At 40.1% G+C, this 16,419-nt stretch overlaps 1 protein-coding gene across 1 annotated transcript in view; it reads right to left on the bottom strand.

Moving 5' to 3' along the window:
* Positions 1–11,241: 11,241 nt before the first annotated feature.
* The window catches only part of CPM (carboxypeptidase M), an 89,442-nt gene continuing 84,264 nt past the window's right edge, over positions 11,242–16,419 (bottom strand). The window contains exons 8-9 of the mRNA XM_066257817.1: positions 16,029–16,177; positions 11,242–13,365 (exon numbers count right to left, since the gene is read on the bottom strand). Of these exons, the coding sequence (XP_066113914.1) occupies positions 13,123–13,365; positions 16,029–16,177 (392 nt within the window). The 3' untranslated portion in view covers positions 11,242–13,122. The remainder of the gene's footprint in view (positions 13,366–16,028; positions 16,178–16,419) is intronic.

The following is a 16,419-nucleotide window of genomic DNA, read 5'->3' as shown; positions in this document are numbered from 1 at the left end:
TGCATAAAATCTTGCAAATTTGTAGTCTCAATTTTTGATAACATCGACTATATTTGAGATTGTATTGATTTCTCATGGGAGAAATAACAAACCTTTATCCATCTTCTGAGCACAATTTTAATAAAAAGTTTTATTGATAATTTGTCCTAGTCATCTTAACCTGTATATCAGGCTCTTTTCCACGCCTAATTTCAAGATTTAGTATAATTTGTTAAGTTGAAAGATTCTGAGATACTTGGAAGTACCTTTGTGAGCTGGGTTTCAGGGTTCCAGGTAGTTCCCTGGGTTTCAGACCTTTGCTTATGGCCAGTTTTAGAAACCAGTGAATTCAGAGTAATTGAGAAATTTAATAAACAGAAGGACTGTTTGTTTTTAAACTAGCTGGAAATGTCACAACTTCGCTTGAAATTTTCCAGAAATTTTGCATTACTTTAAGACTGATGGGGTCAGAACACAGAATTCTAAAATATCAAACTGCATAGGTTAACAGCTTGATTTATATTTAAATAATGACTCTTAAGCAAAATAGTGAAAATAACCACTTTGAAGATTTCAGTGTTTTACTCCCATGTATGACAGTTTTACGTCTTCAGATAAGGACTATAAAATTATGTTTAGAAGGATAATTCAGCACAGCAAATTTGTACTAGTTACTAATTAAACCATGCATATGATATATCTACATAAGTAGAAAACAAATGACTGAAGTGATTATTACCTTAACCAGAGTGGTCCTCAAATATAGTAAAGCCTTATTATTTTGGGATTTATACTTCAAATATAGAACGAGTTAATGTTCTCTGAGGATAGTTAGTAAAAATGAGATTATAAACACTACAATCAGAGTATGTTAATACAGTTATGCTATGGTACAAAACAATCCGCTGCCTACACATTGCTAATGTTTAATAACTGCTCACAAAAATTAGGGAGATATTTCAAAATGAATATGAAGCAATAAAATACCCCCTAATTTTTGTAAGAGTATAGTTTGGTATACTTAAAAATTTATTGATTTACAAATAAATGATTTATTAAGTGTTTAAGATGTTTCAAGAATGTGATTATTGGATCTTACACTTCAAATATTTCCTTAATGAGTTTTGTTAAAACAAATTGTATTTGAATATCATCTATTTGTTTAATCGAAGGTGTAAGTCTGAATATGCTTGTTTTTGGAATGGCCATGTCTGCTCACTTTGAAAGTACTCATATCAATGAGCAATTGGATGCTGTTGGAAGCCTCCACAGTACTAAGGTCAGCTTGAGAGAAGGTTACAATTTAGTAGGGTGTGAAACACTCCCCCCCTCATCTTGATTTCACTTGTGTCACCACATTTCAGGGTGTCCTAAGTGGTTTTTCAACAATACTGAACTGCCCTGGAAGGGTTGTTAGTCTTGGCAGGCAAGTTAGGGCTGGCCAGCTACTGTGCCACTTTGTCAGCATTAAACAACCTCTGTTGTAATTGCCTGTAATTTCTTTGCATTATCTATGAAACTACATTCCATGAGGCCAAGAACCTCTAAAAATTTTTTTTCTTTTAGCAAGAGAGGAAGTGGTGAGAGAGACAGGGTCATTGGTCTGTTTTGTATGAGGCCTGGTCAGGGATTGAACTGGTAACCTTTGCACCCTGCGATGACACTAACCAACTGAACTATATGGCCAGAGCTGTTGTTTTTTAAATTTTTTTTTGTAAATTTTATTTATTTTTATTTATTTTTGTATTTTTCTGAAGCTGGAAACGGGGAGAGACAGACAGACTCCCGCATGCGCCCTACCGGGATCCACCCGGCACGCCCACCAGGGGCGATGCTCTGCCCACCAGGGGGCGTCGCTCTGCCGGGACCAGAGCCACTCTAGCGCCTGGGGCAGAGGCCAAGGAGCCATCCCCAGCGCCCGGGCCATCTTTGCTCCAATGGAGCCTTGGCTGCAGGAGGGGAAGAGAGAGACAGAGAGGAAGGAGGGGGGGCGGGGGTGGAGAAGCAAATGGGCGCTTCTCCTATGTGCCCTGGCCAGGAATTGAACCTGGGTCCCCCGCACGCCAGGCCGACGTTCTACCGCTGAGCCAACCGGCCAGGGCTTGTAAATTTTATTTATTGATTTTAGAGAAGAATGGAGAGGGCGAGAGATGGAAACATAGATCTGTTCCTGTATGTGCCCTAAGGATCTAATTTGCAACCTTTGCATACTGGGACGGACGGTCTAACCCAGCGTTTCTCAACCTGTGGGTCGCGACCCCGGCGGGGGTCGAACGACCAAAACACGGGTCACCTAAAGCCATCGGAAAATACATATTCCGAAAATACATATTCCGATGGCTTTAGGTGACCCCTGTGTTTTGGTCGTTCGACCCCCGCCGGGGTCGCGACCCACAGGTTGAGAACCGCTGGTCTAACCAATGGAGCTATCTGGCCAGGACAAGAACCTTTTGGTTGTGATACATATACAAATGCTCAGTAAGAAAATTTTTTTAAATTACCTTTTAATCACAAACTTTCATAAGGATCCTCAGACTTTTATTTATTTTTTTAAATTAGAGAGAGAGGGATAGATAGGGACAGACAGGAACAGAGAGAAATGAGAAGCATCAATTATCAGTTTTTTGTTGCGACACCTTAGTTGTTCATTGATTGCTTTCTCATATGTGCCTTGACTGTGGGCCTTCAGCAGACCGAATAACCCCTTGCTGGAGCCAGTGACCTTGGGTCCAAGCTAATGAGCTTTGCTCAAAGCAGATGAGCCCGTGCTCAAGCTGGCGACCTTGGGGTCTTAAACCTGGGTCCTCTGCATCCCAGTCTGATGTTCTATGCACTGTACCACCGCCTGGTCAGGCTGCTCAGTAAGAATTTATTGAATGGCCTGACCTATGATGGCACAGTGGATAAAGCATCTGACCTGAAATGCTGAGGTCACTGGTTCCAAACCCTGGGCTTTCCTGGTCAAGGCACACATGGAAGCAACATATGAGTTGATGTTTCCCCCTCCTGTCTTAATTCCCTTTCTCTCTGTTTCTCTCCTCTCTCTAAAAAGCAATAAATAAAATCTTTTAAAAAATTACTAAATGAATCAAAGCATTGGGACTTGAGTCTTGAAGCTGATTTTAAAGCAGGAGCCAGACCAGGGTTAGCTGTTGCCACCCATCAGTTTAGATTTTTTATTTTTAATAAGGGTTCTAAAGACACGGATTAGTGTGTAGGTCTATAGGCTTATGAGGGTACCGCAAGTTATGCTGTGTATTGTGAAAAGTTTGTAGTCACTTTCTGGTTGGTTGGCTTCTGCATTTTTTTTTTTTTTTATTCATTTTAGAGAGGAGAGGGAGAGACAGAAAGGAGAGACAGAGAGGGGGGGGGGAGGAGCTGGAAGCATCAACTCCCATATGTGCCTTGACCAGGCAAGCCCAGGGCTTCGAACCGGCGACCTCAGCATTTCCAGGTCGATGCTTTATCCACTGCACCACCACAGGTCAGGCTTTTTTTTTTTTTTTTTTTAAGGACATAGAGACAGATTACTGCATTCACCTGGCAAACCCCCTACAGTGGGATGCTGTGCCTATCTGGGGTGTTGCTCTGTTGCTTGACAACCAAGCTATTCTTAGCTCCCGAGGGACAGGCTACAGAGCCATCCTCAGTGCCAGGGCCAACTCACTCAAACCAATCAAGCTGTGGTTGCCAGAGAGGTGGGGAGAGACAGAAGTGGGAGGGGTGAGGGTGGAGAAGCAGATGGTTATCTCTCCTGTGTGCCTTGACCAGGAATTGAACCTAGGACACCCACATGCTAGGCCAACGGTCTACCACTGAGTCAACCTGACAGGGCCTCTGAATCGAGTTTTAATTTAGTATTTACAAAATTTCTTCAGTTTAAAAAATACCAATTGTTTAGATTATGGCCGTGTTGTCTACCAGCTTTCAGTTATATAGGATAGGACTTTTTTTGACATTTACAAATGATGCTTTAAAAAGATAAATATCCAAGGCCCTGGCCAGTTGGCTCAGTGGTAGAATGTTGGCATGGCGTGCAGGAGTCCCGGGTTTGATTCCCGGCCAGGGCGCACAGGAGAAGTGCCCATCTGCTCCACCCCTCCCCCTCTCCTTCCTCTCTGTCTCTCTCTTCCCCTCCCGCAGCTGAGGCTCCATTGGAGCAAAGATGGCCCGGACGCTGAGGATGGCTCTGTGGCCTCTGCCTCAGGCGCTAGGATGGCTCTGGATGCAACAGAGCAACGCCTCAGAGGGGCAGAGCATCGCCCCCTGGTGGGCATGCCAGGTGGATCCTGGTCGGGCGCATATGGGAGTCTGACTGCCTCCCTATTTCCAGCTTCGGAAAAATGCAAAAAAAAAAAAAAAAAAATCCAGCCTGACCAGGTTGCGCAATGGATAGCGCATCGGACTTGGATGCAGAGGACCCAGGTTTGAGACCCCGAGGTTTCCAGCTTGAGCGTGGGCTTATCTGGTTTGAGCAAAGCTTACCAGCTTGGACCCAAGGTTGCTGACTCAACAAGGGGTTACTCCAGGGGTCGGGAACCTTTTTGGCTGAGAGAGCCGTGAACACCACATATTTTAAAATGTAATTTCGTGAGAGCCATACAACGACCCATGTACCTTACACATTATCCAATAAAAATTTGGTATTGTCCCAGAGGACAGCTGTGATTGGCTCCAGCCATCTGCAACCATGAACATGAGTGGTAGGAAATGAATAGATTGTAATACATGAGAATGTTTTATATTTTTAATGTTATTTTTTTATTAAAGATTTGTCTGCAAGCCAGATTCAGCCATCAAAAGAGCTACATCTGGCTTGCGAACCATAGGTTCCCGACCCCTAGGTTACTCGGTCTGCTGTAGCCCCATGGTCAAGGCACATATGAGAAAGCAATCAATGAACAACTAAGGTGTCACAACGAAAAACTAATGATTGATGCCTCTCATCTCTCTCCGTTCCTGTCTGTCCCTATCTGTACCTCTCTCTGACTATCTCTGTAAAAAAAAAAAAAAGATATCCAAAAGCACCAGCACATTAGTGCTCAGAGTTGAATATGTTAAATTGTAAAGTGGACTCTAAACAAGATCAAATAAAAATTAAGAGAGCCTTCGCCAGGTAGCTCAGTTGGTAAGACTTGTTCCAATATACCGAGATTGTTAGTTAGATCCCGGGTCAGGGTGCATACAAGAACCAACCAATGAATGCATAATAAGTGGAACAAAAATTGGCATCTCTCTCACCCTCTATCCCTGCTCTCTCTAAAATCAGTAAATAAAATTTAAAATTCTTTAAAAAAATAAAGTAGAACAAGAGGAGTGTGGAGTGACAAGCAGAAGATCCCATGTGTTCATAATTAACACATCTGGATATGTAAAAATATTGCTCGAATAATATTTTGGATAAGAGCCCTAATTGTTCAGTTGGGTTAAATTTTAGTACTTTCGTGTGGTTTTGATTCATACTGTGACCCAGGTCATGCTCTGTATTAGACCTTCCAAGAACACAGTAACATCTGCCTACAATGACTTCACTGCCTTTGGTCTCTCCCAGTTTTTGGTTCGTTTATGGAAAAAACTTTAATTTTATTGTTTGTTGAGTATTATCTCAAATGTTATGCCTGACCTGATCATTTTAGACTTCTAGAGCTCTTTGAAACATGCTTTTTTTTTTTTTTTTTTTTTTTTTTTTTACCATTCTCTCAACCTTTTTTAGTGCAACAAACTTCATTTGCATCCTGACTCTCCCCAGACTTAATTTTCATCCTGTGGAGTGGGAAGGACTAAATTCCAACATTAGATCTGGTACTTGCTAAGTGCTCTTAGAATCAGAGACAATAAATGTATAATGGAGCCTAGGACGGTGTCTGGCAGGTAGTAAGAACTAATAAATTGCAGTTGTTTAATTTCATTGCATCCATGCATGACCACAACTTCCAGAGCTTGGCTGAGAACTTGAATTAACCCTTCTTTCCCCCCTGCATTGTCTTAACTCAATACTCCTCACATTCACTGACCTGTTGCTTTCTACTCTTCTACAGCAGGTGACTATAACATCCTTTCTGCCACCCTCCGCCAGGAGCTTGGTATGATGCATTGTGTGCACAGTAGGTATTCAGTAGCAAGGAAAGCAACTATGCAGCTATCCCTAGTTTACACCAGGAAAACAGGAAGTTTTTAAAAATCCTGAAAATAAGGAAACAGTGATCTTTAAAACTTGATATGGTGTCAAGAGTTGTAACAATTGGAAAAGCTTTTCTTAAAACATCCTTCTGGCCTGACCAGGCGGTGGTGCAGTAGATAGAGCATCGGACTGGGATGCCAAGAACCCAGGTTCGAGTCCCCAAGGTTGCCAGCTTGAGCGTGGGCTCATCTGGTTTGACCAAGGCTCACCAGCTTGAGCCCAAGGTTGCTGGCTCGAGCAAGGGGTCACTCGGTCTGCTGTAGCCCCCCAGTTAGGGCACATATGAGAAATCAATCAATGAACAACTAACTGCCACAACAAAAAACTGATGATTGATGCTTCTCATCTCTCTGTGTTCTGGTCTCTCTGTCCCTCTCTCTCTCTCTCTCTGACTCTAGCTCTGTCTCTGAAAAAACAAAATCCTTCTGTATTAAATACTTTTTCACCTTTTATCACACTAATTTTTTAGAGAGACATGTGAAGACCAACTCTTTTTAGTTATTCACTTATTAAACCACAAGGTGGAAGCAGCACATTGGGTTCTCTGAAGTCATTCCCTAAGTAGGAAGACTTAACTATGGACAGAATACTCCCACAAGAGAGCGTGCTGGGCTGGAGAGCAAAGAAATGAGAGTTCTATTCTCAGTTAAAGCTAGATTCATGTTTCAGTCTTGAAATACACTATCCTTCAGAGCTTCACGAGACGCTATGCATAAAAATACTATGCTTTAGTGTTGAAAGATCTTTGATTAATTAGAAAATTTATTAATGTTGACCTAAGTTAATCACTAGTATAAAGTCTGGAAAGCTTCAGTGAATATGGAAGAAGGTGTAGCTATTGTCTAAGCTGGTGCTTCTAAAATTTGGGTTTCCAGGCCCTGGCCGGTTTGCTCAGTGGTAGAGAGTTGGCCTGGCGTACAGAAGTCCCGGGTTTGATTCCTGGCCAGGGCACACAGGAGAAGCGCCCATCTGCTTCTCCACCCCTCTCCCTCTCCTTCCTCTCTGTCTCTCTTTTCCCCTCCCGCAGCCAAGGATCCATTGGAGTGAAGATGGCCCGGGCGCTGGAGATGGCTCCTTGGCCTCTGCCCCAGGCGCTAGAGTGGCTCTGGTCTTGACAGAGCGACGCCCCGAGGGGCAGAGCATCGCCCCCTGTGGGCAGAGCGTCGCCCCCTGGTGGGCGTGCCGGGTGGATCCCGGTCGGGCGCATGCGGGAGTCTGTCGGACTGTCTCTCCCTATTTCCAGCTTCAGAAAAATACAAAAAAATAAAAATTAAAAAATTAAAATTTGGGTTTCCACTCTTTGTATTAGTTGCTTTTCATTATAAAACTAGTAGATAAAAATTTTCAAAACATGGACTAATTACTTGTTTATACTTCATTTTCTTTTATCTTTTCTTTTATGGTTAATATTTTAAATTTTAGTTGATTTGAAAATTGTACATTGCTTTGCGAGCAGGTTGTATAGTGTGTACTGAACTCTCTGAGTTGCAAATTTAGATATTGTAGTCTAGCTAAAATATACCAGGAAATTTCTGCAAATGAATTCTCTTTTAGAAATAGAAAAACTGATCCCAATTTATTTTCTAAATTGAGATAGTTACCACTTTTAGAAATTGATACCTGTAAATTAGCTGTTTTCTACTTGGTCGTGTCTCATTTAATCTTAACTTTTTTAGTATGTTTCAGAGGGCAGACATAAAGTTGAGCCTAGTTTCTCTGTGACTACAAATTTGATAATGGGTTGCAGTGACGAATGGTAAGGGCTTGTTTTCTAATTCCTGTAGGAAGCAAATAGTATGCTCTGTGTTTTAAAAACACTATTATCTGGATATTTGTTTATTTAGCGATTAGTACTAAAGACTTCTCCCTCTAGCAGCATTTCTCAAAATGTGTTTATAAGTCTAAGAAGTTAAGTTTAAGGGGAAGGCAGTAGGCTAAATTACTTAAGAAAATAGCTCCATGTTGAAGTACCCTTGGGAAATCCCATTTCTTTCTTGCATGATTTAGACCTTTTAACTACATTCTAAATTTTTCAAAGTGTGTGTGTATTTCTCAGAAGGCACACTTTTCATTATCTACCCATGGTACAAATTAACTTGGAATGTAACAGACTAGGATGAGTATATATCAGGGGTAGTCATCCTTTTTATACCTACCACCCACTTTTGTATCTCTGTTAGTAGTAAAATTTTCTAACCGCCCACCAGTTCCACAGTAATGGTGATTTATAAAGTAGGGAAGTAACTTTATAATATTTATAAAGCAGAGTTACAGCAAGTTAAAGCATATAATAATAATTACTTACCAAATACTTTATGTCGGATTTTCACTGTTTGGCAGAATAAATCTTATAAAATAACTTACTATAGTTAAATCTATCTTTTTATTTATACCTTGGTTGCTCTGCTACCACCCACCATGAAAGCTGGAACGCCCACTAGTGGGCGGTAGGGACCAGGTTGACTACCACTGGTATATATCATAAACTTTTGACAGAACTGTTTGGGCTGTGAAGAGTTATTGTATTGCAGTATTGCTTCATTAAAGGTCACTAAATTTGGTCTTTATTTGGTAGTAATTAGTTCTCTAGTATGTGGACTTCGTTACACTTGCATAAATATTTGTTTTCAAGGTAATGTAATAGAAGGAAACAGCATTCATTGTTTACATGAATATTAATTTATTAAGAATAACAGACATTCTAGATTTACTGAGTTTAGAGGTAGTCGTGGCCAATACCCAATAAAACTTTAAAGTCTTAATTTGTGCACTTAAAGTTCTTAATTAGAAAATCACTGAGAAAACTTTGAAAATCATCGTGAAACTTCTATAAAAGGCTGCGGAGTAGTGCATATACTAAAGCACGATAAGATGGTTTGTAAGCAATACAGCACAACATCTACTTATTAGTGACAGACCCTATAACAAGAACGTTGACTTGAGACGTTCTCCAGACTTCAGTTTTAGGTGTTAACATTTTCTCTTTTCTCTTTATTAACCATTTTCTCCTTCTCTCCCCATCTTGAGTCACGAGGAAGCTAAAAGGGATTTGTCATAAAATAGACATTAACTGTATTTTCACTGTGTACAACAAGAATCAAACTTCTCAGTAGGTAACTTAACCTGTTGCCAGGAGGCAAGATGTTATGCTCAATTTTCTGGATTCCCTAGGAAAAGATATTTACAATCAAGTGTCGTATTTTTTTGCTTTCTAAAGGTAGAACATGCAGATTTGCTTCTGGAACAAAATGTCCAGTATATCTGACAGCTCAAATTTGAATGTGATAAAGTCAACACCCAAATTAATACTGATACTTATCAGCAGGGATTTAACATTTCTTGAAAATACTCCCACCATTTAGGTTCATTCATGTTTATATAATTTGAGTAGGTAATCAGAAACTGTTACTTCATGAGTTTTCTTAAATATAATTAAATGATTCTAGCTAACTAAATGTTTCATTTCAGTTTTCAGGCCAATTCTGTTTGTATCTGAGGCAAAAGATTTGGTCCTGGATAAGTTACACTGCCTTCAAAATATCTACCACCTGAGTGTTAAATACCCTTCCTCCACTTGGACAAGCACCAAAAACAGCACCAGTGTGGCTCTGACAGCCACAGAATCAGTCAAGCAGAGGCCTTCATCTTACAGGTAAGGAAACTGAATGTGGGGTGAGTTTGAGCCCAGGGCTCCTGCCTAATTCTTTAGCTGCCACATGCTTGAAGACATGTTCCATATTGGTTTTTCTATAAAAGGAGTTATACCTGAATTTAGAGCCTGAGCAACACACAAAGGTGGGGAACAGTAAGGAAGGTGTTATTCAGGGAGATGTGGGGGTCTGACTGCAGTTGGAATTCCATAGTTTCTCCTCCTATTTGGACACATTTTGCTAGGTTAGTGGCAGGGTGCAGCTGTGATTCTACTATACTTACTAAATCCTGGCCACAACTGTGGAGCACAGAGGCATTGCTGAAAATATGTAACCCAGACCTGCTCTGAATTACTGTAAATTCAAATTGGGTATAGATTTGGTTTGGAGATTATCTTAATTGTTTTGCTGATCTCTAAAGAATTTTGTTTTCTCATAAAATTTCTAATTTTAAAAACATTTCCTTAACATTAAGGCTCATGAACCAGTTCAAATTTTGGTTCATGTTTTTTCAAAAATTGCTCTTATAATTTTATTAACCAATGTCACCCCAATAAATTTAATAAATGACAATAAAAAACAAAAAATAAGATTAAAAAAAGAAAAAAATTGCTATCTTGGAAAAGGAAAAGTTAGAACTCAGAATGCCTGAATGAGGAATTTTTTATGGCTTGCTTGACTAGGTGGTAGCGCAGTGGATAGAGCATCAGACTGGGATGCGGAGGATCCAGGTTCAAAACCCCGAGGTTGTTGACTTGAGTGCGTGTTCATCTGGCTTGAGTGCAGGCTCACCAGCTTGAGCTCGGGGTCGTAGGCTTGAGTGTGGGACCATAGACATGATTCTTTGAGCCCAAAGGCCGCTGGCTTGCGTCCAAGGTTGCTGGCTTGAGCAAGGGGTCATTGGCTTGGCTGGAGCCCCCCGGTCATGGCACATAATGAGAAAGCAATCACTGAATAACTAAGGTGCCACAACTATGAGTTGATGCTTTTCATTTCTCTCCCTTCCTGTCTGTCCCTGTCTGTCACCCCCACCCCTGCTAAAAAAAAAATAATTGTTTAAGGCTTGATGGTAAATCAAGCCAAATTTTATATATCTTTATATGTAATATACCAAAATCATTTTCTGCAATATATTAATATATTCTTTCAAGTATAATAAATTATGGCTTATTGAAATAAAAATGATCGAGATATTTAGGTTATTACTTGATTTAAAAGAATTAAAAGATTGAAAACTTAATATTAAGCATGTATGATTTTATGCTGGTACAATAAGCTTGGCACAAAAATAGCTCCTAAATGCCCATGTTGCTGTTATTCATTATGGTTCTCCAGCATTCACCATGTACCAAACCCAGTATAATTTTGTTTTCAGATCCCACAGAACTTTCGATTTAAAATAAGAGCCAAGGTAACTCATTTTCCATGACCAATACTTAGCACTTAGAGATCTGCTTACCAGGGTTGCTATATTTTTTCTGTTTGATGCTTTTTCTTAATTCTTTCATTTAATGTTTTAAGTTAGGTCAACTCTCATTATAATGGAGAATAACTGCTTCATATTGAGTACTGACGGTAAAAGTTTTGTTTTTCAATAAAAAAAAAAGGTGGCTGTAGTGTTAACAGGTAACATAATACCTTTACTATGAACCTTAAGATAAATGCAAAGTCCAATAAAAGCACCATGTTTGAATTTATTTCTTGACACATATATAAAAACACTCTTCTGTTAGTGTTACCAGTGACCTGGAAATTGCCAAAGCAGAGGATCTATATAGTTTCATAAAATGACTCAAAGCCCTTTATGGTTTTGGGGAGAGATTGGGACTAGCAGGTTGCTGGAACCCTTTGTTCATTTATTCAGTTCCCAGTGTGTTCTCTGAATATATAAAAATGCATTTTTCAAACAAATTAAAGAGCTCCTGATCTCAAAGAGCTTACCCTCTACTAGAAGAAAGTCACACATGGAAGTAGATTATAATACAGTGTTGTAAATCCGATAACAGAAGCAATCTGATTCATTTGGAGAGCCAAGAAGAGGGGCCCCTAGATTGACAGGGAGGTGGTGAAATGGAAAGGAATGGGATGATAGTCAGCAAAGGCTTCCTGGTGGAATTGATGCCTGAACTGAGTTTTAAAAGAGGAGGGAGAAGGAAAATGTGGGTCAGAATGGTATTCCAGACGTAGGGGACACAAACAGGATGTTAGGTGTGTAGGTTGTTGATTTTTGTTTTAGAGACCCCCTTCCTCAGTGCTGTGTGCAGGATGGATTTGAAGAGGAGAGAGCTGGGAGCAAGAGACCAGTAAAGCTACTGCAGTGGTGCAGGTGAGCTATGATGGCTGGAACTTGGCAGTGTTAGAAACCATGGAGGGAGGGTAGACCCAATCAACATTTATCGTCAACATCAGTCTTTTGTGATTGGCTGAATATATGGGATGGAGCAGGAGAAGGAAATATCAAGGATGACTCCCAGGTTTCTAGTTTGGTGGCACCAGTAATTGAGACAGAGAACATAGGAGGAAAAGCAGCTGTAGGGAGAAAAGTACATATGTTCAATTTCTGACATGAGTTTGAAGTACCCCTAGGTCACACATATATGCAGTGGGCAATTGAATGTTGGGTCTGAAGCTCAGGCAAGAGGCTAGACTTATACATTTAGGGGTTGTTAGCTTAACAGAGGACTGCATCCATGTACATAAAGGTAGGGACACTTATTTAATTGACTCATTGTTTTTGGGACTGTGTAGTCACCACCTTTTCATCCCAAGAGGCCCATGTTTTCTTGGGCCACTGAGATACGGTTGCCTAATTTTTGTCATGTATTTCCTTAGAATATTTGGAAAACTATTCCAGGCCTGTCATCATTTTTCCCTGCCCTGAGAACTAATTATTCATGGCATTATCTCTTCACATATAGCACTCATAGCAAGGTCTTGTATGTAACAGGTGATCAATACATGTTTGTGTTCATTGCTCATATTCATCTGGCTCTCTGTGTACAGAATTAGCTGTTTTTTTTCTTGTAGGAACTTCTATTTTGCTTCTCATGTTTAACTTTTTACACATTTCTAAAGACTACTTTAAAATTAAGTGTAAGGGGGCAGTACTTGATAGATGGTTGTCTTCCATTCTTCACAAAGACTAAATCATTCCTTTTGTTATCACCACATTGCTTGTTGCAGGATTTATCTTCTAAGGGAAGGATGGTGGAGTTTGTCCAGTTGTCCCGCAGAGGGAGTCAGATTTGCAGTAACCTGGCATAAGTAATCCCTGATTCCAGGTGGTGATGAGGTTGAGTTTCACATTTTGCTTTATTTGAACAATATATGAAAAAGAGTCACTAAAAATGAGAACAGACTAGGCTTTGTTGCAGCTGAGTGGCTTGGCAAATTACTGTATAGAGGAATCATAGGACATGGAGGATTTGATACTGGGATAGAATCCAATTGCCCTCTGAGTGGAAATAAAATATCCTTTTTAACAGCACTGAAGTCCTGGGATTTTTTTGGAATAATCACCTTTGTGAGGTGTGGATCATGTCCAGGGACTGTAACCTGAGAAGAAACAAGAAACACTTATCTGAGTGATTTCAGATGTTTTGTGGTGCCAACACTGAAAACACTAATATCCACGACTAAAATGCAGCCTTTATGAAACACATGTAACAATCTGCCAGGCCTCCCAGGCTTGTAACCACTTCAGTTCTGCTCGTTGAAAGAGTTATCCAGTGTCCGTTGATATGGATCATTGTTGTTAATGCTGTTGTCAGGGATTACAAAGTGAAATACAGACAGGTCCTTTATCTGGAGATGTAAGTCAGGAGAGGGAAGCAATAGACTGATCCTGCCCATCGTTTTCATGAAGGATAAAGGTAAAGAGTTGACTGTTTCCCTTTGTCCCAAGTCTGTACTTAGTATCCTGATTGAGTATCAAGATTATTTATAAGTGGAATTCTTTTCTCAATTTATTCTATTTTTCTTGCAGCTGACCTAAGTGTACAAGTTTATTGCTTCCTTAAAAAGCTTTGATTTTTAACTGGTTTTGTTCATATGAATCTGAATTTTTTTAAGCTAGATTTGTTTCTTTGTGGGGGGGGGCGTGGAGTTGGGGAAAATGATCAGGAAAAATAGAATCAATGCTAAACTAACTATAGATCATGTCCAGCGAGAAAATGCTTTTATTATATATGGCGAAGAGAGAAAAGAATGGGGAGTAACACTTACGTAACCAGTAACTGGTATGTATTTTAGCCATTCATTTCAGCTTCCAAAATCTTGCCTTCCAATCTTGTACTAGAACTAGTAGCTAAAGTCAACATGTACTATGTTAGTCTAACTAATTGGAAATGAACTATTCATAACTATTTTATAAAGGTGTGGCTTATTTATGGGGCTATATAAAATAATTTAGACTCACTACAAGGAAAACCCTTTTTTCGTAGAATGGAAATGTCACAGTAAAAAACAGGAAAGTAAAGGGCCTTTTTTATGTAATGAGTCACAGTGAATTGAAGTTTTCCAGTTCTATGCACTCAGTGGGAGGAAAGATTGATAAAAAGAGGATGAGAAACTGATGAGCTCCGCTGCTGGGCACTGTAGGAACAACCTGTGGAGCACAGAGGCTCTGAATTCTATAGTTTTATAAATGGGAAATCATGCCTTTATTATGTCCTAAAGATGGAATACAAAGCCAGTTTTCCCTTCAGAATGGACTACCTTCTCCTAGGAGTAGCTCTTCAGAACAACTGCTATTGTTAGCATTAGACCCACTATACAAAGTAAAATAATCTTGAATTTCTTAGAGAAAAGTTTTATCATAGCATAAGAGGCACAATCCGGCCAACTAAATCATGTACTTACTCATTTAATTCATTTACATAAAACCAACTTGGGCTCAAACCAGTCCAAGCTTCCTACCTGGAAGAAATGACTCAGAAACATTCACCTTAAATTAGAACTACAGGCCCTGGCTGGTTGGCTCAGTGGTAGAGCGTCGGCCTGGCATGCAAGGGGTCCCGGGTTCGATTCCCGGCCAGGGCACACAGGAGAAGCGCCCATCTGCTTCTCCACCCCTCCCCCTCTCTTTCCTCTCTGTCTCTCTCTTCCCCTCCCGCAGCCAAGGCTCCATTGGAGCAAGGATGGCCCAGGCGCTGGGGATGGCTCCTTGACCTCTGCCCCAGGTAGCAACAGAGCGACGCCCCGGAGGGGCAGAGCATCGCCCCCTAGTGGGCATGCTGGGTGGATCCCGGTCGGGTGCATGCAGGAGTCTGTCTGACTGTCTCTCCCCGTTGTCAGCTTCGAAAAAAATTAGAACTACAATGTGGAATTTTACTTGCATTGATTGGAAAACTCACCATCATTTGCTTATGAAAGGACTATAAAATATGTCTGTCATTTGCTTAATATAGTGGTAACATTTTGTGGATCAAATTTTACTTATAAGGAATTTTAAAGAAATTTTGTCTAAATCTATTTTTTAACTGCAGGAGCTATGTTTGGTGAAATGGGTATTAAAATGCTATTTCTCATAAAGTTTACAAGTACTTTGGCTACATTGTTTAATCTTATTGTTAAGGTTTGTTCCATTTTTTTTTTTATCATAAAAGGTATCACAAGAAATAGAATTTGGCCTTTATTTAAAAAATTAATTGGCCCTGGCTGGTTGGCTCAGTGGTAGAGCGTCGGCCTGGTGTGTGTGGAAGTCCCGGGTTCGATTCCGGGCCAGGGCACACAGGAGAGGCGCCCATCTGCTTCTCCACCCCTCCCCCTCTCCTTCCTCTCTGTCTCTCTCTTCCCCTCCCGCAGCCGAGGCTCCATTGGAGCAAAAGATGGCCCGGGCGCTGGGGATGGCTTCTTGGCCTCTGCCCCAGGCGCTAGAGTGGCTCTGGTCGCGACAGAGCAACACCCCGGATGGGCAGAGCATCGCCCCCTGGTGGGTGTGCTGACTGCCTCCCTGTTTCCAGCTTCAGAAAAATACAAAAAAAAAAAAAATAAATAAATAAAAAAAATTGCCAGTTGGGAAAAAAAGGAAATTTTTTGGTTTGTTCCTTTCATGCTCACCTGTCTCAGTCCCTGCCAAAAGCAAGTCTAACGTCTTTTCTTTCTATTTTGATGTATTACTTTTGGACTTCACAGACTTATTTTAAATTCCTTCTAGGTGAGTAAGTACTATGAATTTTGTAATATTTTAATAACAATAACTAGACCTGTACACTTACATTTAATGTATATGACCCAGGCAAGAGAAGGAGGTAATACTCTCCAAATTTGTTGGTTTTATAAGGGCAGATATGTTTTCTGTCTTGGACTTCTACAATTACATTGTGTAATGGATTTCCCTTATGATCAAAAACTTGACCCTTTACACCTGTAAGACAAAAATAGAATAAAATGTTAATACCATTTTTATGACATATGAAAAAAAAACCTTCTTGTAGTTATTTAAGTAAAGTATGTCCATATTTATTAGCTGTTCTGAGTTAACAAAACATTTGAGAAGGAAAACTTTAAGAAAAATATTGAGATATAATTGACATATGATATATATTAATTCCAGGTATGCAACATAATGATTTTGATACATGTATATATTATGAAATGATCACTACA

This window comes from Saccopteryx bilineata, chromosome 2, assembly GCF_036850765.1.
Source record: "Saccopteryx bilineata isolate mSacBil1 chromosome 2, mSacBil1_pri_phased_curated, whole genome shotgun sequence".
NCBI lineage: Eukaryota > Metazoa > Chordata > Mammalia > Chiroptera > Emballonuridae > Saccopteryx > Saccopteryx bilineata.
The sequence above is the reverse complement of the archived record's forward strand: the minus strand, read 5'-3'. Positions and strand labels throughout refer to the sequence as shown.